General features: G+C 36.9%; 1 protein-coding gene across 2 annotated transcripts in view; it reads right to left on the bottom strand.

Annotated features, from left to right (window-relative positions):
* Positions 1 to 560: 560 nt before the first annotated feature.
* Positions 561 to 25,926, bottom strand: part of GK5 (glycerol kinase 5 (putative)) — a 27,689-nt gene continuing 2,323 nt past the window's right edge. The window contains exons 3-17 of one of the 2 annotated variants that reach the window (XM_010568350.1): positions 24,885 to 24,978; positions 21,719 to 21,794; positions 21,187 to 21,280; positions 20,089 to 20,220; positions 18,495 to 18,570; positions 17,754 to 17,815; positions 17,591 to 17,664; positions 17,195 to 17,255; positions 15,918 to 16,044; positions 12,532 to 12,636; positions 9,809 to 9,894; positions 6,743 to 6,846; positions 5,336 to 5,395; positions 2,370 to 2,503; positions 561 to 1,044 (exon numbers count right to left, since the gene is read on the bottom strand). In XM_010568350.1, coding sequence (XP_010566652.1) covers positions 908 to 1,044; positions 2,370 to 2,503; positions 5,336 to 5,395; positions 6,743 to 6,846; positions 9,809 to 9,894; positions 12,532 to 12,636; positions 15,918 to 16,044; positions 17,195 to 17,255; positions 17,591 to 17,664; positions 17,754 to 17,815; positions 18,495 to 18,570; positions 20,089 to 20,220; positions 21,187 to 21,280; positions 21,719 to 21,794; positions 24,885 to 24,978 — 1,422 coding nt within the window. In that variant the 3' untranslated portion in view covers positions 561 to 907. Of the gene's footprint in view, positions 1,045 to 2,369; positions 2,504 to 5,335; positions 5,396 to 6,742; positions 6,847 to 9,808; positions 9,895 to 12,531; positions 12,637 to 15,917; positions 16,045 to 17,194; positions 17,256 to 17,590; positions 17,665 to 17,753; positions 17,816 to 18,494; positions 18,571 to 20,088; positions 20,221 to 21,186; positions 21,281 to 21,718; positions 21,795 to 23,402; positions 23,449 to 24,884; positions 24,979 to 25,926 lie in introns of those variants that run through there. The other variant, XM_010568352.1, reaches the window with a different exon arrangement.

The raw sequence follows: 25,926 nt of genomic DNA on the forward strand, positions 1-25,926 counted from the left end.
ATTAACTACACATTTCTTTAATTATAATTTATTTGTTTAAAAAATAGAAAAGTAATTCATAGCTTCAAAAATAGACTTTTGACCCCCCCTTTAGTTAATAATACTACTAGGATTTAACAATGGGCTTGAAAATACTAATGTTACAGATTTTTACAAGTTAGATAGCATACCTTCAACTACTTTTAATGTATTTGTATTAGCCATGCCAGGTAATATAGCTTTTGGTCTTTATAAAATTTTAAAAAATTGAGCTACAAGCTAGATAGGAACCATCAGCTACAAAAATCCTGATTTTTTTTTTTTAATGGGGTACTGAAGGCCTACTTACTTTTGTATTTCATCTTAATTTAGTGCACAAAAATGTCATCACAGAGCTGGATCAAATGCTTCCTTAGAAAGTCAACCAAAAGGTGGTAACAGGCTACTAATAAGAAAATATCTTTGTACACAATCAAGTTCATCACAACCCACCCCCCAACAATTGTTTTACGTTTCTTAGAAATGCCTAGGGAAGCGCATGTGCCTTTAACCCTTCCTTGATGATTAACATACCACATATATTAAAAATCCAAATGGAGGCAAGCTCCTCAGTAGAAAACTCATGATAGGAAAAAACTCCCTATCTCTAATACATGGTAGGATTCAAGCAGCTGGGCCACCCAAAGGAGGTCACTGAAGGGACACAAATGCTGCAGCTGGACTACAGCTGTCATAGGGATGATATGAAGGTTCATTATGGTGTGGTAAGTAATCTAGCAGCAGGGGGGTAACTGAAGTACTGTATAGTTTTATATATATACCATCACAAATTTCAGTTACAGTTTTTACTGTTCTGTTCTGTTAATGTCAAGATTTTATAACCTTGAATTAAAACATTTTAATTCTTCTATAATTAAAATGTCAATTTCTACCAGCGTGGGGAGTGTTTCATTGCTTGTAGCCAGGTATCCATAGCAGGTTTGTATTCCTCCAAGTCCTTCTGGGGCTCAAAAACTGCTTCTATTCGCCTTAGCTTCTTTAGTTGTTCTTTGTCAGTCCAAAATCCTATAAGCAGAAAGTTCATTCTGAAGCTCAACTGCAAATATGTTATTTTTGAGTTGTTTTAATTTATTTCCAAGCGATCCAAAGCAGAAACACAGTAAGAAATCATGACAGCTTTTCTTTACTCAACCAACAACTTTCTCAGAGGGAAGCATATTTTTAACATTGTGAAACTCCTTTCCAATAGCATCCACTTGTTTGGAATCCTGACAACAGCACATCTGCTTAACTGGGATGGTTTCCAAGGAACAGCTCTGGTACACTGAAGTTCCCTTAGGTTTCATCTACACTGTGCTTTCGGCTGCAGCTCCCTCTCAATGAAGAAGGGCCACAGAAACCAAGACTTAGCACTAGTTGCTTTCCTACCATCTTAAAAATTGCACAAATGGCAGACAACAGCTGGTGTTATGTATTCAGATTAATTTATGTTATTGAATCATTGTCTGTCAAGGGCTGCAGCTTTCTTGCAGTTTTAATTGCTAAGTCTTACCTGAGCATATCGTTTTTATCTTCCAGTTGTGTTATTTACTTATCAAAGCAATTTAATGAAGTTAATGAAAGTTTATTTTGTAGATGGATATTAAGCAAAACCATTGAGAGTTTGTAGTTTTAAGTCTGGTTAATTATATAGAACAATTCTGTGTGAGTAGAGTTGGATTCTTTTTTCCTATTAATAATTTACTTTGTACTTCCATTGTGTTAATTTCTGTGAAAACCATGAAGAATAAAGACTCGGTTCACAGATGACAGGACACAGCTTCAGTAGGAATGACACAGCTGCACGTAAGCTTCCTCCTCACATGACGCATCCCCACTGAGCACCGCTCCAGGCAGTGCAAATATGGGAAGGGATGCAGGGTGTCCGGGTCAAGAAACAGGGAGGCAGCAAAGACAGGGTTCACTTCTTTCTTCTCCAGTAGTGTATCCTTCTGAATGTAAATGAATCTTACAAACATATACACAGACACTTTTCCCATTAAACTCACTGTCACTATTCATTTATGTAAAACTAAACAAGCACACAACTGCTCAGCATATTGGGACGTTGTGTTAGAAATACAAATAAAGTCCTTGATTTGGCTTATGTATGATGTTACCACCTGTTCTTTGGTCCATCAAATACCAGTACATGGGTACAAAGCACTATACAGTGAAACACGAACACTGCTTACCTTGGATTCCCACAAAAATGGCTAAAGTAATCCTTTGGGAAGTTTTTACAATTATTTGAAGTTATGCCCTGGTTTTGTCTGTTGTTTTTTTTTCCTCTGTATTTACAAACATGCATTATGAAGGGAAAAACAAAACCCCTTTAAATGTATACATACCTGAAGCAAGGCCTGCTAGAAAAGCTGCACCAAGACTAGACATGTCTGCATTTGCAGGTTTTTCTATTTTCTTATTAATTAAATCTGAAGTCATCTGCATGACAAAACTATTATTACTGACACCTCCATCAGCTCTATAGGGAGAGGGGAAAAAGAAGTTAAAAAAATGCATTTAGTTCAAATGCTTATTGCCAACATTACTGAAAACAACTTCTAGGTTTTCACACCTATGCATAAATCTTCCTGTCACTCATGCACAAATACATTTCCATTTTATGGGCAAATTTAGAGGCTGGCACAAGGTGCCTAGAGAAAAAAAGAATGCCTATAAACTGGGGGAGTAATGGTAGACAGACAGGGACATAGGACAGACACATTATCAAAAGCTTTGAAAGCTCTGTCTTCTAAAACTCTACATCATCCTGGTTGAAACATTAGGGTTTATAAGAGAACCTTCACATAGTTATCACCACAACATGACAACAGTCAAAACCATTACATTAAACAAACCCTTTCAAGTGTTCTCAGAACAGGAAAAGTACTTTTTTTCATTACTACCAAATGTTTGTACTAGTTAGCTAAAATGCCTTCACGGTTGCTTCTTTTTATGAGGAAGATGAGAATGAGGCTTCCATCTACCTATTTTCCCGATTGCATCATGTTGGAGACCCTTTTAATGGAGAAAATTAGAACTTATCAATGCTGATCTTTAATCATCTGAGAGTGATTACTAGTGGTGCAAAGTAATCACTCTTGCAAACAAAAAATAACTATAACAAAAAGCAATCTTTGAATTGTCATAGATTGGTTCGTTATGCTGTTGGACTCCAATACCAGCCAGGTATGGAGCTGTTCTGTCAAATGTGGCGTGGTAAAGACATCTACTGTTTATTACTATAGAAAGTGTTGGGTAATAAAACTCAACAGCTGCTTAGAAATCTTCAATATATGCCAGCTGAAATCTTCTATCCTACATGATGCCTCAGAAAACTTTTGCATAAATGTTTTGGCCGTTTCTGAAAGTAAAATCAGGAGACACTGCCTGATTGGTGATGTTACCGGGTTTTGCTTGTTTGTACAATTGTACATGCAGGGTTACCACCTCTGCACTACAGCATAAAACCCTTTAACTGGCAAAGTCACTTTCTTAATGCCAGTGACATGTATTTTCCTTCTTCTGTAAAAATAAGACGTCCATTTGATTCAAGTTACAAGGGGAAAAAAGAAAGAAAATTTCCAAATACTCAGTTTTACATTTAGCTGAATTTTGCTGCTAGATACTTTGAAGATTCAGTCTGTACAGTACATCTTCTAGCTCAAAGTTCCTACATGCCATTTGACTGGGGATGTGCTACTTCACAGAACAAGTAAATAGGTGACATTCCAGGACTCCAGGGATCACCAGGATCATCCTTGTAAAGGCTGCCGCAGACTGCTACAACGTAGGACGTGAGGACTAAAAATGAGGGTTCCTTCTCTGTGCTTTCCTTGACGATGTTGAGATGAAGCAAAGAGAACTAATAGGAATGTAGAGGACTAATGAAAATGACAACTTCGTAGGAGCTTGTAGGAGCCAGAGACTGGGAAGAAACAAGGGATACAGGACAATAGCTAAAAAGGGAATGACCATGTTTATGGGATAAAAACAACAACAACGAAAAAATAAAAGTTAATGGATAGATACTAAAGATGTGTGGACAAAAGGATGGGAGATCAGTTTACAACCCTACTGAAAAAATCCATTAAGTGTATCCCATTATCTTGTAATGCTTAATCCATAAGCTGAATTGCTACCGATCATAGTTAACTATTACAGTCACTATATGAAACAGCAATTTTATATTAATAGAACAGAATATAATCATACAATTTACAGTTTACATTATAATGTAAATGCGATCAGGATTCTATTATTCCCTAGGCAGTACTTCCACACTTCCCATTTTTTAATTTGCAGTCTTAACATGACTTCTCAAATTCTGGATGCAATTTTCTATGTAAAAAAGCTTCCTAAGGAATCAAAAATTCCAATACTTTTAATCTTTTCCTCTTCATTAAAACCCCAAGCCTGGCTGTTCCTTCATCTTTGCCTACTCTGTCCCAGTATGTGATGGAAGACAGAAACTTTTACCTCCCCCCACTTTGTACTTTCACTTTTCTTCCACTACTCAAAAGTCTGATCTCTCAACTGTCTCCATTTCTGTCTATTTCTTCCTTTGCACGGGTATCAGGAAAAAAGCCACAAGCTCTCCTCGATGTTCTTGACCGTGGCATCGCGATGACCCCTGGCTGCCAGAAGGAGAAATTCTGGAGAGCCTTCTCAGCGTGAGAGGGCTTGAGACTTTAAGACAACTGGTGTGTTCAAGCAAAGTACCTACCAAAATATGCAACATAGTTTTCCAGCAACACATAAATCAGCTAAATTTTTTCAAGATGTTGTGAAAAGCATGTTCTAGGGATCACCGTTACCTCACTAAATTTGATTTGCTTCTTCAAAGATTGAAGCAAAACCAACGTCTTAACAATTGAATTGCAAAAATATTCTCCCTCTTTCCCTCACAAATAGATCCAGTTTTAACTGACATCTTCAAAAAATATTCAGTCCATGAGAGACCCAGCACAAAAAATTTCAGTATGGAAGAATGATAATAAAGGGTAAAAGACCTTTGTGGTAGGCATTGCTATATGCACTCTAGTGCTACCTGAAAACACGGATTTGCCTTTTTTTACTAATTAGAGCAATTCATTACTCACCTACTGACAATCACTAATGCCAACAGTTTAATTAAGAACCAACCCTTCTCTGGGTAGAATCTACTGCCACTTAAGTTACATTAACATTTGGCTTGGTAATCATCTATTTCTCAGCAGCAGAATTTTTACAGTAAGATAAAATGTGTAATAAAGTTCACGCCTATTTAAAATCAAACTTCTATATAACAAATCTACAAGTTAATGGAACTTACCGAATAGTTTGAAGAGGAATGCGTACCTTCTTCACAATGGTATCATAAAGCTGTTTGTTTCTTTAAAAAAATATTTAGTTGAATTAAGTATTATATATTCCATAAAGTGTTTCCAGTATTTACATAGTCAGAAAATAAAATACAGGGCAAAAAATGCCTCAGTTGTGTCAGAACTGCTGCAATAGCTAACAAGTTTCCAGAATGCATAATTAAAAAGGAAAAAAAGACTGAAACTGGTCTTTGTTACACATCATTACGGAGGGACATGTATGGCTAAATCACAGCCCATTCTATAGCAAGTCACTGTAGAAGGTACATTTTTCCCATCTGAAATTGCTGTTAGGTTTCTACAGACAAGATGCAATTGTCAATGTAACAAGTGGTTTAGAGTGAGAAAAGTAGGCTGACAGAGTGTAAAATGGAGTTTATCTAGCTGTTCTTTAAGGGGAACGTCTGAAGGCTGTAAGTTTGACTTGTTCTGAAACCATTTCATTTAATGCGAGAAAATCTAAACACAAAGAATCCCTACCCTTTTCTAGTTAGATATTTGAATGAGGTAAGAGACCTGTTTTCAAGAGACCCATGCTTCAGTTCAGGAATTACTGCATCTCTTGTTCCTCTTACAAGTGCAGAAAAAACCCCATATGCATTGTTGCAGCAATTCAGAATGTTACCTTCCTCCAGACATCCTTTTTGCCTCTTTGCAGGAGGTTATTATGCCCAAAGCAGAGCTGATGACTAGATGGAAGGAATCATACCAGTGCTCCCCAATTGGCCACAGTGCAGTGTGAGCCAGGCTCAAACCATATTCAACTTCAGTTTGAGGCATGATGGGTGGGTTTGCAAGGCAGAACCAATCTGTTCCACAGTGAGCTACTGATGTGGTATCATCAGTGACTAGCAGTAATATCTTTAACCTTGACAGTTAGATCTGGAATTTTTTGTCCACTCACATCTTTAAAGATGTTTAAGATGCCTACCTATTACCATGTTCTATAAAACACCGAAATTTCAAACTTTAGGCAAAGAGCTAATAGAAAACTTCCAGCTTCAGGGATGCTTTAAACACAGCTGGAGTGGGCTACAGCTTCTGAAAAAACACTGTCAGGAGAGTAAGGACAAACTTTAAACAGAAAACATTTTTAGAACATGCAGAAAACAATGTATTTTAAGAATCTGTATGTGGTTACTTAATAACAAAAATTCTGAACTAAAAATATATACAAGTTTGTAAAGCGTTAAAGAAAAAAAAGGGAAGCAGCTAAAACTCCTTTTCAATGTAACAGTAATGGATTACTCCGATTGATATTTTACAAACTGCAGAAGTTCATGTATCCATTTAACATTGCTGGTGAAAATAAAAGCAAACATAAGAAAATATAAGCAAGATAATTAAGCAAACAGTACCTGAAAGCTACAGATTCCAATATAGCTCGTACAAGATGGCTTCTGGTAGTGGAAGGTTTCAGCCCCGTGAAAGAGGCACATAAATATGGGTCATTCACAGAAACCTGCAGAGAAGATTTCACCACGAGTTCAGTGAATTGTATTTGTAGGCTTTTGAGAAAGGAGTCAAATAGTAAGAGGAAAAAAAAAATAACTTACGACAATTACAGGCAGCATAGTGAAAGAAGAAAATTGAAAACAATATGTAAGAGGTATATAGTGTTATTTCAGCTAACTCAGTGAACAGTTTAAATAGCTTCTTTCAACAGCAAAAGGTTTACGTGACTTCTTGCCAATTTGACATACTAAATAACACTAATCTGTATGATTTCTCTTTAAAATACATATAGTGTACACTTTAAGTGTCTAGGACAGGGCACACTGATATTGCTCCTCTCTAGCAAGATTTCACACACACCCCCCTTTTTTTTATTTTTTTAAACACTCCTGAACTGCTGAAAGATGAACTGTCTTTTAAAAGTAACACTGAAAAGGATGGTAATACTTTTTATTAGTTTATACTACAGCCTGTTATCAGTGACACTGATAAACAGACTCAAACTAAAATTCTAATGGTCACTACATTGTCTTTTTTTTGCAGGAGAACTAGAAGATTGATTGATGAATCTCATCCTCACCCCTCCACTCCTCTGACGAACTTCATCACAAAATATTAGTTTGCTGGTCTGTACCTGGTTTGTGACAATGTTAAATCTTATTTTCACCGTAGATAGTAATTTTTAAATTGAAACAATCCATTCTAGTTGTATTGTGCTAAATATCAATTATGACAATACTCACCAGAAGCCTGAATTTCATGCTTATAAAATACACACATACATATTTATAAAGTTAAGAAAATGCTCTCATATGTTAAAAACAATTTAAAAATGACCTACGGATAGATACACACAGCCAAAAGAAAAACTGGCATTTTGCAAAAGTTCCTAAATAGAAGAAACTTCTGCATTAAAGTCAAAGAAAATATTAAAATTTTTTTCCATATACAAGTACCCTTCCCATTCTAAGAATGGAACCACTTGTCCAGCCCAGTAGCATAATAAGGATTCACAGCTTCCAAGTTTAAAGATTTTCATATACAAGATAACAAATAAAAAGTATAGACTTATATTCTACATAAGGGTGAGTATCCTGAAAGAATCAATCTTTAAAAAAAAAAAACTTTAAAAAAAAAAAAGAAAAAATGCATATATATTTATATAAATATGCAGACACCCCAAAGAAAAGTCCTAAGTTTTTCTTGTTACTATTAACCACAGCAAATTAAGCCTGGAAACCCCTGTCTGTTTCTAGCAGAATGAGTAAAAGGAAAAATGATTAATGTACATATTCACTCAATTTCAAATACACTTTCACAACGACGCTCCTCTTGGTGCACTTCACCACAGCAGTAGAATCCGTAAGAAAGAAACTTGTTCTTATTGCCTTAATATGGACGAATAGAGAAACATTTTACTCTGTGTAGGAAATCAACATATGAGCTTCATAAGAACCCTCCCTAACTACTATTATTCTGAGGTCTAAGAAACATTATAATAGAATCAATTTGTGTTAACATCTAGCCAGTGAAGCTAAAAAGATACACTACAGTCCCAGAAGTGTTGAACTCTGTTCATGTCCCTTTTCATGCCATTTAATCCACTCAGTTTCTAAACTGATACAGAATCTGTTACTGTGAGGCTACTAAATAAGCACAGTCCGCTGGAATAAACAGGGCTTTCAAAAGGCAAAGAAATCCACATTGGTGGATACTGTTAGCGGTTACTAGATGTCACAGTTAAAGACAAATCTATTCTGTTTTCTAAGTACAGCTTCTAAATTTGGACTGGGAGTATTAGAATTAGGGAAAAAAAGAGATTGAATCAATGTTTACCAAGAAGTTAGCAGGGGTTCCTTCTGGAGACAGTGTCAAGAAAGCGAGGGGCAGAAAAACCCGCAAAAATAAACAAAAACTGAACAAACAAGAATTTTAACCAACATCTCTAGAACTTGAATATTAATAGAATTAAAGGTTCAAAAAAGCTTCAGACTAACATTTGTCTACCTCAGAATTCCTGTCTGCAAATATTGGAATTTGGCATGGCTCAACGCTTGCTTATTCATAGCACAATTACTCACAGTAAATGCTAAATGGAAGCATCTTGGCATAATCAAGCTCTATACCCCTAAAAATAGATCTAATGATTAAGGCAGCTGTTTAAGAGAAGGTAGATGGGCCACCTGTAGAAGAAATGAAATTTTTCTTTGCCTTGTTCCATTAACATACAGGACTTACACAAAGGTAAGCTTAAGGATGTTACGTTTCTTTAGAAAAAAACACTAGCTCTGGAAATGATCAAACTGAGTATGGTAGAGCAATGAAGATCAAAAAAACCCAACAAACAAAACTTTTAGAAACACACAGAGAGATGAGTTGGTATACTTTCAAACCAATGAATTACTAAGACTTCTAAGAAAAAAGTCTACCATATTCAGTTTGATCATTCCCAGTAGAAGTGTCCAAGTACTACTAACTTTGCTTTTCATAACACCAGGACTTGCAATCTTGCTCATATTTAAGTACGTTTAAATACTTGGATGAATTGCAACCTACATCTTGAAAAGAGGCAGAATAAAATGAATCAGTTTAGAACAGTGCTTAGAAGTATTGTCTCAAGGCTCTGCCTGAGGCAGAAAAGCTATGGGATCAGTTTCTGTCTCTGCAGGCACTGCCCAAGTTACTGTGGGCAAGTCATTTAGTTTATCTGTCCCTCAGGTCTCCATTTGCAAAATGGAAGTAATTTTCCTATTTTGTAGGGTTTTTCTCACGGCAGGGCTGGTGTTTAACCATTCTGATATGACAATGATCTTCATATGTTGTGGTGAGGGACAGACAATAAGAACCCGAGTAGTACAGAATAAATACTGTGATAAGATGTAAATTGCTACCTTAAACAAGTAAAAGTTAAAATTTTAACTGGGTTATGAAAAATATATTCTCAATTATATTAATAATAGTTTTTTTACCTGAAAACCTGGAACAAAACAAACGCCTTGAGAATCAACAATACTCCGTGCCATTTTTGCCGTTTCATCTACATTGGTGAAAAGATCTGTAAAGACGCATAAGTCATATGCTTTTATTATTTACTTCAATTTCTTCATATGTTACTAAGAGACAAAAATCTAGAGTTAGACTATTTCCTTTTGTAATATGCTCGAACTACGTGTTCTAAGGAAAGTAATCACTTCTCCTGTATTTCATGTCCATCAGTCACATTAAAAAAAAAAAACAAACAAAAAACTAATCAGATGAAGACTAAACTCAAAAGTATCCTCTCGTATCTGTTATGCTATAGCCTTTTAATCTTTGCATCCTGTAAGAGATCATTAGCTTTCCAAATAGACAAAAATGGGAATTGAGAATGCTAACAATGGCACCCTAAGTATGCTAAAAACCTGTATTTGCAAAACATAAACCATGTTTTCTTCCCCCAAAGATGTTGTTATTGTCAGCCCAAGCACCAAATGACTACTGAGAAAGTCCTTAATACCCACCATGTTTTATCAGCACCCTTAATATTTTCACAAGTAACTGATACATAAATATAAATAAGGTAGGTCCTAGTATGACCTCTTTGATAGACACTACTTTTATCCTCTGTCTAGCCATATGTCCCCTTACACAACTCTATAGACAACCCTCTTTAGCTAGTTCTGCACCCACATGCAATTCTTCTACTAACACCCATCTTCTGTAGTTTTAATAATGCCTTACATGGCCACATAACATCTTTTTACAGAAGACTATAGGTCTAAATGAGAGCTATTGCTCTTCTTGTCTAAAAAGTAAATTCTCCTATCAAAGATAAATTAGGTTAATCTAGCTCAATTTATCTTTGAAAAACCCATCTTGGTAACTTACCAGGAGTGTCAATTTACCTTTGAAACTTTCACAAATTTGTTTGAAAGCTTTGCATTCTACTGTGCCCAGACTAACAAGCCTAAATCACATCTTTTCCTTCGTATTGTATTTGCTATTACTGAACTATATCTAGAACCTCTATGCCAGGACAAAAAATGAAAAAATTAAGTAAGATTGACTTCACCTTGACATTCCAGATACTACTTTTTCAAAATTCTTAAAATGGATCTGATCCCACTAAAAGAAGCACATTAAATTAAGTTTGTCTTGCTGCAGAAATTCCTATTTCCAAACCTTTACCACTATTATATGTCTCATCTTCATCCATGTTGAGCCTCATCATCCTTACTGAGGCCATTAGCTTACTTTGTGTTTTGGCCCAATTTCTTCTGTAGAGCAAAAGTTTTACCCTTCTCTTTATTTGTAAAGCTGATAAAAGTTTCTGAATTCTGCTTCTCTACAATCATATTTCCAGAAAATAAAGGTCTTGCTTATTAGAGAGTTTAAAGCAGCATGCCTATTTTTTTATGTCCCTCTAAAACTTCCCCAGTTTTTGCCTGTGGTAACAACTGTAGGTCATGTCCATTTCACTACTAGCTAGCTAAAAATCCTTTATACTCTTGCTCTGCATATACCAGTATCATCCATTTTAAGTACTGGTAAGTTCCATATGGATAAGTATCCATTTAAATTATGGAATTTGAAATAGCAAGCTTATATATGTACCACTGAATCTTCTATTTGCAGCACTGAACTGTGTATTGAATTGAGTAATTTCCTCAAAGCCTAGTGGCTGTTATTCTCTAGGCTCAGTCAAACATTGAACAATGAAGACCTGAGGACCAATCTGAGTCCTGCTTAGTTCTTAAGGGCACATACCTGAGCATGTATATACACATATGCACCAGAAGCTGACAACTTCAAGAAATGTGGAATTTTGCGGTGAGCTACGCTTCAGGAAAACCTTCCCCAGATAACCCAAGGTTTGAGACACTAATTCATGTTTTGTATCCCAGTAAAGGAGTACTAAATTTCCAAGTAAACCAGGTAAGCAGTCTGTTAGAACACTTAGAACTGTTGTCCTATAAACAATCAGTGGTTTTGAACATCAGCTACTACTGTGTTAGTATTTTGCTTAGTCTTTTATTAAATTGGAATGCAAATCTTTTCATTACATAACAGTCACAGCCAACAGGCACATTACTTCTACGTGAAGCAACATACACAACACCATTACTTTTAAAAATAAGGTTCTTCATGTTATTTTCACATAACTCAAACCTGTTACTAATTCCAAGATGTACAGCTAGAGATCTCTCAAAAGCATTACAGCATTTGTGGAATACTGCACTTAAAATCATGCTACCTAGATTTAATCGGTAGTCAATTTCTGTGCTTCTCCTCAACTAAAAATTCAAGTCCCAATACCCTAAAACAGCACACATCTAACTTTAGACAGGTCTCCTTCACACCATTTCTATTCAGGTCTGGATACCAGCTTTAAAAAAGACAAAAGAAGGCATCAGGATTTTGTCATGCTCAAGAGAAAGCAAGCGAGGAGTAAAATGTTTCAGGAAAGTAAAAGCCTACACAGGTAGGAGGGTCTGAGTGGCAGAGTCTGAAGAAGAGATGATTGTGCAAACCAAACTCCCTGCAGTAAACACACTCAGCAAAGGACCTACTAATAAGACTGTGCATTTTCCACTGTCCAAAACATGTAGGCTAGTTTCTTCAATTATGGATAATAAACCCAAGGCCAGTAACATAAAACAGTTTCTTAAGTAGTAATATATTTTACCCTCTATAAAATTAAAGAATGACTTACTTATATCCTGAGCCCATTTTATGGCAGTGCCAATGTCTGACATACAGCCTTCAGTTAAGTAAACAACTTCTTCCCCAATCTTCCAACCAATCAGTGGATACAGACCTTAATTATTTTCCATGAAACAAAACAAAACACCTAGTTCAATTAAATGTTTCCAGAAAAACATATACAAGCACCCCCCACAATAAACCCAACTAAAAAAAAAAATTTTTTATTCAATTCCTTTACAAAATTCAAGCTAAAAAAAAAAAAAAAAAAGTCACTGATAAAGGTTAAACATATTGTTTAAATATTTAGTGATGGCATTACAGGAGACTTGAACAACAGCTTGTTAAACCAAAGTTAACCTAAAAAAATCCCAAAACACTATCAAATTACAAAATAACCCTCCTTAAACTAAAGAGAAGAGCTATCTGCACTTACTGGTTTTTTTTTTAGTATGATAAGAGATTGTATATACTTAAAAATTTATCAATGTTTTCCTATTTGTTTTAAATCCATCTAATTTTCCCTAACGGTTTCCCCAAAACATAAAACATGAAGGCTGGGCTTTCAGACGGGAAGCACAAACACTAAAACAGACATATACACACACACACAAAAAAAGGCAACGCAAACTTAGAACATAGGTCTTATTCTTAGAAGAGGATGAAAGTGATACAATATGCAATGCTTCCTCACATAGAAAGCAAAAACGAAAACAAGTTTCACAATTTGCCCACCTTTGTCCCCAACAAAGGCTACTGACAGTTAGCTATATCATTTTACCTGTATGTTTCCCTAATGTGAAAAACAAAAGAAACACCCAAACTGATTAAAAATATTTGGTGACATATTTTGGCTGTAATTACAAAATATTAGCACTTCTGTGGTTTACATTATGGGATCTGCAGGAAGTTATGATTTCCACCAAATAGTTTTGGCTTTGCAGTGACTCAAAAAAAAAAATTCAATTACTTTGAAATTTTTTTTCCTTTTCCCTCAGAAGAAAGGCAGAAATACATAGGGCAAACACTGTTAGTTTATTTGAAAACACAGTACAGCACCTTTCAAAGAGCTGTCTACTTGAAGGTACTAGCACATTAGAAATAAACTGCCAATAATGAGGATAAACCTGATGATTTGTTCTCCCCCTTGCTCCCCCATGGATATGTTGAAACATTAACAAAGAAAAGAGAGACACACTACTTAAAACAGTCAGTGTGAACACAAAGATGTTCTTGTTTGATATTTGTATTAGTAAGAACATAGCACAAAAGTCCTGCAGAGTACTGCTTTTAATACTAAAGCAAAAAGACTTTGTTAACTAGCTGAACAGTAGATGTTCTCCAGCACTGCAGCTGGACAAATGGTTTTTCAGGTCACTTGGTAAGACCCTAAGCATTCAGTGGCCACTGCAATAAAAACTTCACCCAACCCAAGTACGGTAACTGTTGGAGTGAAGAAAGCACCCAGGCTTTATGGGACGCTGCTCAGGACTCAAGAGATCATGGGTAATGCAACAAAGGTACATGAGTCCCAATAACTAAAGGACCAGAAAAGCATCAGAAGGATCTAGGGATTCTCTCTGCTTTCTCAAGGTGACTCTGCTGATATACAGAAGCGTGCCTCACAGCATCATCTCCAGTTTGCTCGCCTGTGTCCAAAGAGTGGCATGGTAGTACTAGTGCAATTGTGGAAACTTGGGTTAGTGCTGGAGGCACTCTGGTGCTTACAATGGAAAACAATCAGGAGCACCTGTTCAGATTAAAGTTTGTATTTGTCTCTTGAAAAAGTGATATACGTATCTCCAGATCATTGGTGCAGGTCCCCCTTACAATCTTTATTTTCTACCAAAGGTGAAGCTGCAAAGAATCAAGACCAAACAATTCACTGCACCAGGAGTCCTAGAGAAGGACAGCTAATTAGGGACAGAGAAGTCTCTCACGTGACCTTCTTAAAAATGCTCACATCAGTCTCTAGTAGCTTGAGATAATTTACCTCTAGGGAACAGATCGACATGACATTTGGCATGATCAGAGTTACTAAGAACTATCAGACTGCCAGAGAGATAAGACTTTAAATCTATACAATGTACTTCCATCACTGAATTGTGAGAAGTGTTGTTCTTGGAAGAAACCATTTTATTTTTTTTTAAACTGTCACATATAGCAACTAAATGTAGACCAGAAACTAGAACAGAAGCTAATGAATAGCTCGCACAGGGATGCTATAGGGATTCATCTTGCAGTCTTAAATACATATGTCAACTTTAAAGATTGAACACATCACATTTCATGCCCAGGGCACTGAGAAAGCTATGTACTTAACTTGTCCTACTAACCATACCACATGACAGCCAAAAAACATAGGGAAAATAATTTTAACATAAATAACAGCCTAACGCATAAAAGTTTCACAGCACTGCCTTAAAGATTTCAGCTCCTACTGGATCGCAATAGCTAAATATTTTCTTAAAAGGAAGCAAATAGAAAAACCTTACAGCATGTTTTTGCCATTACATTTCCACAGACTACATACATACATTTTCCTAAGTAAAAGTATCACCATAATGACATGATTAATTAGCCTAAAAAGGATTTGCATTCATAGGGAATTCAATGTCTATGCTATTCAGTTCTGACACATCTCATGTATTTGCCAAGGTCCTTCCAGACTTTACCAGCTGGAATTCTCCTTAGCATACTGCTGTCATCCTCCCCAGCCCCACCCCTCCCATTTTAAATTGTAGGCTTCCTAAAATTACTAACTCTAAAAATATGTCAGAGAGAAACCGTGCAAGCAAATTTACTTCAGTATTGTCCGTTGCTCTCTTGACAAATAGCCATCTATGACAAACTAACAAGCTTGACAGATCACAAAAACGTTCAGAAAAACAAAGTTTTAAACACTAGAAACATATTGGGGAGCCCATTTCTAGTATTTTAGAAGAAAAGTAATAATTGCTAATCCTGCATTATCTCACTGCAGGTACTTCAAAGCATAAGGGTTCAAGAGGAGGAACTTACAGCGATCCACTGGAACATTTTGATGTGAGAAGCCAGAGGACCAATCCCCTTTTTCTCTATTCCTGTACTGTATAATACTGCTATCAAGAAGAACAGGTGAAGAAAAACAAAACAAAACAAAAAAAAAAAGGAGGGATGCAGACATAATTACTAGTGATGTTACTTAAATTATCTTCTTGAGAAGCGTATTTCAGGATAACCATTTCTAATAAAAAATTTCCACAGCCTTCTGTTCTGAAAACACTTTCAATCTGTTTTTCTACACCTAAAGACAGAAGGAAAAGCATAGCCCTGTTTTATTCCTTTTTGTACCCTCATCATTAACAGCTGTCAAGTAATGTGAAGTACTCTAAAACAAAAATTTCACTATCTTACCTCTCCGTGATGCAAAGAGATGCTCTCCAGTATTCACATTCCAGAAACCACCTGTTCCCATTGTCAGTTTAACATCTCCTGGGTGAAAGCAGCATTCTCCAAACATAGCTGACTGCTGATCTGCTACCTGACATACCAACAAAAACAATACAGTAAGTTAGGTACCAACTACCAACCTACAATGCTGCTGGATTTTAAAATATCATTGCAAAGACTTCAGAGTTCTGAATACAAATAACCATTCAGAAAGGAATTGAGCATTAAGAAACTGTATATGAGTCCTTTCTTAAGTATTTGCAGGCATTTCCAACAGTCAGATTTATCACTAGAATCAAATTACACCAGGTTTGGGCACAATGTGAACGCCTGTAGTATTGGCTGCAACACTGAAAAATATGTTATGGAAACAAAAGAAATATTTTATGTTTTAGTATTTGACAAGGATAAACAGGGCATTTGCAATCCCAGGGAGCAGAACAGAGTAGCTTGGCTTGAATTCCTCTTCCACAAATAGAAAGTTGAAGTATAAGGTCTCACCTTCCTTTTTCCCTGCTACCTCTCCCATACCAAATTATTCCACGCTTAATTTTTCAACAATAATGATGGTTATTAAATGTATTTACTTGTGTTTGTGCCTTCGTGAAACAGTAAATTTACAGATAAATTGAGTCTATAGTTCTTTAAAAATAGCAGGAAAAATTCATGTTAGCTAGGTGACATTTTTTCCATTTAGCTCAATTCAAGCAGATTTTTCTACAAGTCATCACTTGACAAAAAAAACGTGGTTTTCTTATCCAAATCCTAACTACTGAGGCAAGAACATGTTGTTCACCATTCATTTTTAGTCAAAAAAAAAAAAAGAAATAAAACGTACCACAAGTGGATCTATTGTGTAGAGTCTTACTGAAGTCAAGCCAGAACGGACCTCATTGCACAACTTCATATAGAACAACTGATTTTAAGCCAGAGAGACACATTACCAGAACTCAGAGCAGAACGCAGCTCTGTTAAGTCCCACATTCAGTGCTTAATCATTTGGTCGTCTAACCTTAATGGACCTCAACCTCTAGAAATCCCTTCCTGCTCCTCTCTCCTCCTTTCCCCCTAAGACTGTAAACTGAGTTTTTGGAGAAAAATTCAACAACCAATTCTACTGTAGTTAAGTCACAGAGAAGGAATAAAGAATACTTACTAAACAAACAAGTATTAAATCAAAGCTAGATAAAAAACCCTAGGTACAAATATACACATTTAAGTAAGAACACATTTGCACTCACCACTGCCATTATTGGAATAGGTACCCCAAATATTTCAGAGTCAGCTGATCCGAAGTTGAAGCTTAAAACAAGCGTTATGGAGAAACATCACAACACTAAATTGACCTTTTTGGTAAAATGAAATCCAGATACATAAGGCCTGGGTCTGCATCGTATATGAAAGGTAACGCTATCAATTAGTTTTAAAAAAAGCACTAAAAATATCACTTAAAGAAATAGTGATAGTAAAAGTAAAGTTTTGCATGTAGTGTTAAAAAAGTACATCTGCATATAAAAATAATTTAATTTTATTGGTGTTTCTATATATTACTTTGCCTGTGCAGATTATGTAGTATTTTTCTAAAGGCAATTAACTTAACAGTTATCATATTCTTTTGAATATGCCTTCATATTTACCTTGTGTCTTTCACTGGTGGATAAATAGACATTGGAATAGAAAGTAAATTACACAAAGTGGAGTTCCAACATTTCTGAAATAATATGGAAAAAAGTAGAACTGTCAGCAACTCTCTCAGAAGCACAATAAATAGCAACAACATTTTTTTGGAACAGCACATACCGTAAAGGGTTCAAAAACGCCTGTAGCACTGGCATTTGAGTAATCTGTCGCATACACAGAACCTACCATAAAGAAAAAAGAACAAAGTAAGATTTTAGATATACAAATATTTAAAAGAAATTTTAAACATACTTTTTCTTTAAACATTTCAGTGGCTCCCATGAAATATAAACTGAGTGTCTATAGACAAAGTCACAACAATACAATGAGCACACAAACATCACCTGCTGCTCACTATAATGTATATGTATTAATTACCTTATTGTACCCTCATGAAATTGGCTAGAAGAGAGATGGTACTTTTGACAACATGTACTGCACTGACTGCATAACTGTCCCTCATAATCTATCCAACTATTCAGGCATTAGGCCTCAAGACAGAAACCTGTAATTCTTCCACATTTTTAACAATTCTTTGTTCTTTTGCTTTCACAGGTACTTTTCTTCAATCAAGGCCAGGTAGTTCTGGTAGTCCTCTTTAAATCTTAAATGCTTAAAAGGTTGATTACACTGAATAATTATTTCCCTTTCTGACTAACATTCCAGGCAGACCCAATGAATAATTAATTCAGAAATTATTTTTTTTAAACAGTAAATATATTACAATATTCATCAATTATAAAAACCCACAGATTTTCAAAAAAGTATTTGAATTCTAGGATGTATCAATGACAGTCATAAACATCATCACTTAGATTCCAGCATGTTTTATTAATATTTAAGAGGAACTGTAGCATTCACCTTTAGTCAATCTGTACAGTAACCATGTGTCAACTGTTCCAAAGCAGCAGTTATTTTTTTTGGCAGCTTCTTCAGCCTGGGAATAAATATACATACAAAAGAAGTATTTACAACTGGGTACAATAAAGGGGAACATATTTCCTGATTCCTTTTCTCATTTTCTTCATGGTCAATGATAATGTCCCCAGAAAATAAGTCTCTGATTGCCAATTTTTCTTCTAAAAAGGGCAAGCTGGCTATATAAGTAATATTATCCTACAGTTCATGCTCCTAGCAGAGAATAAGCACAGTTTCTTACAGTTGCTACTAAGGAAAGAAAAGCAATTAATCTTATACTGTAGTGGCATCAGAACGTTAAGGGGGGAAACTTTATAGTCACAATTATAACAGTGGTGAAGGAGTGGTGAATAAAGAAAACAAGGTCCTGCACACAGCACTTAAATAAAAAATGAACAGAAATAGAATAAATAAGTGTATTTTACAGTATGTGCTTGACAACAATAAGGACAGAGCCATTGTTTTCTGGTTTATGATGTCTGTAAAGAGTTCAATTTCAGGTTTCATCTGATTTCTAACTGATGTGTACAACTACAGAATTCATAAAAAGAACATACAAACTAATTCACTCAAAACATGACTGAATACATTACCCTCTGTAATTAAGAACCATGAATTTTTGAGCTTCTTGATTTGATAGCCACATATTTTAAGTATCAGTGCCTGACAAAATGTGAGAGAACGTTCATCTCTCACTGAAAACTCAGCAGCTGCATAACCTTCAATTCCATAATCCTCCAAATTCACACCTCACAATTTCAACAGGTCCAACCAAAACATGCCAGTAAAAAATTATACTTGACCTTCTCAATAATTCATTTTGTGACAGAAAATACCAGACAAAACTCAAAAGATTTTAGGGTTTCTTTACACAGGATAGAAAATCAATGATAACCATTTTCTTCAAAAATAACTTGAAAATTAACATAGAAAATAAGATTACTGAAGTTATAAATACAATAGGAAGAAAGAAAAATGGTAAGGATGAGAGCAAAGCATATGGCACCAAATAGCTCAGTGCTCAGTAGTCCATTAGATTATTCCAGCACAACTTATTTTATATGTATTTTCCAATTTACGCTACAACAAAATGCAAAATAATTTGCAGTGTTTGATTGTCCAGTACAATATTATTTGTGAAACTGTAAACACTGGAATAATGCAGAGTGGAAAGATAAAGAGTGCCAGCTGAAAATAAATAAAATTGTCATGCAAAACTAGAGTGCAAACAACTTTAAAACAAAGTACAGTTACTAATTGTGTAATTATATCAAGTGAAATAAGGTGATTTGATTATGTTTCTTATGCGTGGAAAACTTTTTACTACTACAAATTTCCAGAACCAGAGGAAAAAGTTGTATAAACATGCATAGATAATTAGGTAGACAGGCTTTGAACATTAACACAGATAAAAGTCTTTCATTCTGGTTCTTCTCAGAAGAACAAGCAAGACAAAACTGAAGAGGTTATAAACAACTGAAGTCACTAGCTATTATTATGACTTAAGACAGTTGTTATTTTTCCCTTTCCAGCTTACCTCATGTATGTTTTTAAAAACCCATGACAACTTCATAGAAGTTTGTTGTGTTGAAAAAGTAAGAAAACTTGGTGCCAAGTATCGATCATTCCCAGTCAAGAAATGAAGCACTGTAAAAATAACATGGACTACCTGTGCCAAAAGAAAACAGTTACTTAATTTTTAATCTCCCTTTAAAGGTTTCTGATCAATTACCTTTAAAGGATGACAACACAGATGAAAGCTGCTGACATGAGATTAGATTCAGAAAGCTAAAATTCTGTTAGAGAATCCTTATATAGGATTTCAACAGATAGCCATCCCACAACAAATAGCACAGTAAAGAGCAGCTGCACTAAGCAAGTCTGTTTTACTGACTTCTACTGGGACACTGATAGAGACTGCTCTGCCTTACGAAGAGAGGTCACCTGTATGAGCACAATGCATGATGCGGTTGACAGCATTACATACTGTTATTCCAGTGAAAGTTGTCCTACAGTAGACAGGCTCAATCATGTTTTAATAGACGAACCAAATTTAATCATTAATTAAGTTTTAATTCACAAAAGAAATGAGTGGCAAAACCAAGAATTTAACTTATTGTGAGTGTGTCAGTTAGTTTCCACTTACAGGAAAAGTAACTTCAGTTTTTCCACTTAGAGCAAATCTTTCTCTTCTAAAGGTATGAAGCACAAGCCATGAGTAGCATAAAATGTACCATCTATACAGAATCTGAGCAAAGAGTACGTAAAAAAAACACCTAACCAAAACCAAACAAAAACCCCAAACCACTGCCAACCAAGAACTACCTACATCCAAAAATTATGCTGTAGCAAGTGTTAACATGCAACATTTTAATACAACAGAGACTAAAAAGTAACACAATGCAAGCTAGACCTACAGATTATCTTTTCCCATAATTAATTACCTTCAGGCTATCAGCACTGCATTTTTTCTTGGTACCATCTTCCATGCTAATCTTGCTCAGTTAAATGTTTTTAGGCTGCAGCATGCCATATTAACAGGACACTTTCAGTATTTCATATATTGCCCTTATTCTTCATAAAAATGAAACAGTTCTAATATGTCCAAGCAGTATCTAGCTTAGCACAGTTTTACCTTCAGCAAAAGGGACTTATTCCAGGAATTCACAAGTTCAGCACTTCTTAAGTCTTGCCAACTTATGAAATTATGAAAAGGTTTCCCTGTCCTCCTGAAAAACAGCATTTGAATGTTCCCATTTAAAACTACAGAACATACACTGCCCAAAAGATTCAACATCATTCACCATTTCCAGTCAGGACACTTAACACTAGGTCAATTCCTAAAGTAAGTGCATATCCTCCTGGCGGATTTGAGGAATTAGTAATAGGCACATTTTGAGTGTGAGACTTCTCACCAGAATTAAAAAATATGTATGCATTCATCTCTTCCAAAGTACTAAGAACAAAACAAAAAGGACATATGCTTATAAACTGTTCTGAACTGCTGTAAGGTGTGGCTGTGCAAACACAAGAGAACATGAGTGACCGTCATTTGTTGCTTTCAGGTTGTGACTTGACCGAGTTCAACATTTCTACCGTCTGCTTCCATCCAGTCTATGAACACAAATGAATACAAGTTCATTTTAAACAACACACAATATACATACTTGTGCCACGTAATGAAAGTTGCTCTCTGTGTTGAGATGCCAAGACCAGCTATTTGCCTCATGTGAAGCCCCGCAGCTAAAAACCAAAAAACAAACCATGTACAAAAAAGCATTTCTTTCAAGAAACAAACAAAAATACAACTTCTCCAACATAACTATAAAACCTATGGAATACTTAGGAAATTAACAATTTAACAGAATATAAATCTCTACAGACTGCTCAACTAAGTGGCCAGAACAATGAAATATTAGAGAACTCAGAGTCAGACAACTGATTCCAAAGCACATAAATAAACCTACGTATTTTACAAAAGCAGTTGTGGCACACTGACCTTTTCCACCTTCTGAAAAGCCTGTTGACACTTTACTTGAACAATCCTGAAGACAGGCAGGCAGATTATATATGCCTATATAATCAACTAAAATATGTATTTCACATGGATAAATGTGAATGAAAGCACAAACAGAAGAAGTACCTTTACAAACTTATGGAAAGAAATTCCATAAAGAAACAAAACTAGATTGATTCTGTAGGCAGTAGAGAGATTAATACCAATATACCATGATTTTTTACATCACTTTGATAATGACATGTTTCAGCTAAAATATTCATTAAGCAATCTTTCCAAATTCATAAGAACAAATTTGCTTAAATCACATATAACTGAATGCGAAGTACAAGTCAAATTCAGAAGTATAAAAAAAAAAAAAGTACATTTGGGTATATACCAATTTTGCTGTTAAACCTTACCTTCAAATAACTGTTACAGAACATTTTTTCTAATATATATAACCATAAATCATTAAATATGTCCACAGCTATTTTTAAAGCAGCTCTGGTCAGCTTCCCAAGTACCTCCACGCATAATTCCAGAAGCCAAATTATATGAAAAAAATATACACTAAGAAATTCCACTTCAATGACAAACTACCTATTTTGTCCAAAGTACTGTTACTCTGAAGGGCTCTCAATCCCACTACTTTAACAAATCACAGGTTAAGTATGTCCTGCTCATACATATTCTGATGTTAACTTTCATGCGCAAAATTACTCATTTGCATAAGTATATACTGCAGACTCTACAACCGACAGCCTCTGAGTGACAATTAGAGAAGGAGTTTCATAGAGAAAGGGCATGTCTTGCTCTGCCAACCTCTACACATGCTTCTGGCCCTTATACTGGTCCTTGCATTCATGCAGGCAGTGGTATCAAGGCACTCAATCAGATGAAAATTAAATCAGTGCTTTCACAAGGCTACCTGCTCCAACTGCCTGCACAAGTGGTGCTGGCAGCAGGAGCGTACAAGAGGAGGACCTGGGAGTGGGTGGCTTGAGAACAGCAGTATTTCTTTTTCAGTAGCAGTTGAGTCTAAACTGAAGACAAAGACACACCAGTACTGCCACAGCTCACTACGGATTAGTGGCATGTGTTACTCCTCCCCGTCTCTACAACCTGCATGCTCCCACCACTTTCCCTGTGTCAACTCCTCCTGCTCTCTAGACCCCTATGTGAATAGAGCTAATTTCCATTAAAGAGAAACACAAAACAGAAGACAAACACAGTTTTTTTTCAGCTAAGCTGTCTCCTGGAAGGGTTGAACTAGTACCAGAGCAAGAGAGGGACCATGCAGCCAGATGCAGTTTCCACCTTTAGGTAGTACTGAACTACACCAGCCCATTCACCTGCACATGGAATTGCATGTTTCAGCTCCACTAGTCCTGTAAATTGAAGTGCTCCTATGCCTTCTTCCTGCTTCCAGACAGTCACTTCTGCCCCTGCTACCACACCCTCTCTTGCGCTGGCACAAACATTGGTGAAGCTCTGCTGGCATAAACAGCCATACAGTGATTTGATTCAGGAAACTCCTGGACTTGAAACAACCCTGTAAAAAGGAGGGTGGGACTGCTTCTTTTGACAGTAGCGTGGGCTTATGCTCACTTATGTTACACAACCATTTAAAAGTGACTTGCCAACAGTGCGCACAGCCTGGCCAGAAGAAAAGCTTCCCCTTTTAAAACTAGCTGAAAATCCTGCTTCCTGATTTTCCCCACAGAATGCAAGAGGAGGAAACTAGTAAGGTCTTTACGGGTTGAGGTGGCATTGCTGTTCTTGTGACAGAACAGTTGTGGCTGCTGAGAAAGCAGACCGAGAGCCCAAAATAATCAGCTGCAGCTTGTACCTGCTAAAAGTTACTTTCCCTGTCCCCTAGGCTGCCTTCCAAAGGAAGGGACAAGAGCAGTTTTGCCTTGAGCCAGGCTTGGAGGCAGAGCAACACTTGGAGACCAAACTGCAACAAGGGCTGAATCAGACAAGCTTCAGGCACTGAATGAAAGAGTATGATGCCCATACATATGACAAGGAGGCTGGGCCACTGTGAGAAAGCAAGCTGGGGTGCACTTGTCAGGTCCACAGCATCAGCATGGCACAGAAGGTGATCCATGCTGGATCACAGAATGCTGGAGCTGGTATAATGGGAAAGCTGTGGGAGTTGTAGAGAGTAAGTGCACAGTTAGAGTAGCATCCAGAAAAGGCTGGGGGGTAGGAGGAGAAATGAACATCAGAAGTCTGGCAGAAAAGGGAGTTGTATGTGTTTAGCGGGTGGAGTACTAGGAAATTTTAGGCAAGTATAAATAGAAAAGAGCAATAATACAGAAATCGGATGGTAAGAACTGTTTGTAGTTTGAAAGGGAAAAGCAGGAATATCAGGTTGTAATCAAGCGACCGCAACTATGCAGCATCCTGCTTTCGTTCTCTCACTGACATTGATACACACAAAGCGGCAGTAGAATAATGGGCAATCAGAAGGGTAAACAAGCCTATTCTGTTTGTACACAGAGACATCCGGAAGAAGGAACACAGACACTGGGGAAGGATACATATACAAAAAGCTGGAGGAACAAGGTGCTGTCACTGATGTAAATCGAGCATGCACACTGCTTCGGGTTCTACTTCAATCCTAATCTGGCCCCACTGAAAGGGAAAAAGCAACTGAAGTGTTCTATTTTACATAATGATTGAACAGGCCTTCAAGCATGTTGTAGACCTGTACTCAGTGATGACTTTTCAGTACCTTTTCAAAAATAAGTAATCTTATTATCTAATTATCTAACTTTACTAATTTTGAGGAATAATTCATTAGCTTCTCAAACTTTATAAGCTGTTACCTTGTACAGCCTCTTTTATTACACCAACAAACTGACTCCACAGCACTTCAGGATCTAATTCAACCCAGCCAGGATGAGGATAAAGCGATTCCACCTGTTCACAAAAGACATGCAGCACTGTTAGGATCCCTAGTTCACAGAAACCAGTGTTCCTACAAAAGTCTGTGCAAATACATTTGGTTTTGCTCTTTTTTTGTTCTTCGTTTTCTGAATCTACTGCAAGAGGAGAAAAAACAGTGTTTGTCACTTTTAAAACATGGTTGAACATGGGTATGTGATCTCTAGAAGCCCAAGCCCCCAGGAACTGGGGAGCCTGTAAACCCCTTTTAGCGCTCCAAACTGGAAACTGGGTTCCTCAGGCAGCCTTTTGGCTCCGCTGACGAACTCCGACGTGGATGCCCCTGAGCAGTTCGCTAGCAGCGCAGCACAGCAGCCCAGGGATCACCCACCAGATGGCTTCCAGTGAGAGGATCAGCTCCACTGAAAATAGCCCCCTCCATTTCTGAGAATCCCTCGGATTTCTTACGCTTCTCCTCGCTGCAACCTTTTCAATGCAATAGCTAACAATAAAAAAGTTAATTCTGGAGATCGTCTTGATCCCAAAATCACGAGCCACGCAAACTAAAAGCAGCCTGAAATTCACGTTCCGAAGTTAACACTTTTCTACGCAGCGCTGTTAGATAAATGGTTTACGTGTGTAAGCGCAAGCCCTAGGCAGGTCTCGGCTACACGCTAGTAAGAAAAGGCGTTTTGTCTGGAGAGATATTAGTCAATTAGCAACTAAAGCGAAGGCAGCGGGGAAAGGTGGGCGGGAGGAAGCGCTGGGGCGTAACGCGGCGAGCGCAACAGTGGCGCATCCCCGCGGGGCTCCCAACTGGGCTGGGGGTTTCCTTTCCCCCAGGCCGGTCCCAGGGCCCTCGGGAAGCCGTCCCGCTCCGACACGGCTCAGGGGATGGCCGCGCACCGGGAAAGGCCAAGCTGGGTGCGCGCCTGCGAACGCTCCCCGTGCCCCGAACCGCGCCCCGCCCGGGCAACCCGCCGC

This window comes from Haliaeetus leucocephalus, unplaced genomic scaffold, assembly GCF_000737465.1.
Source record: "Haliaeetus leucocephalus isolate CR32 unplaced genomic scaffold, Haliaeetus_leucocephalus-4.0 Scaffold240, whole genome shotgun sequence".
NCBI lineage: Eukaryota > Metazoa > Chordata > Aves > Accipitriformes > Accipitridae > Haliaeetus > Haliaeetus leucocephalus.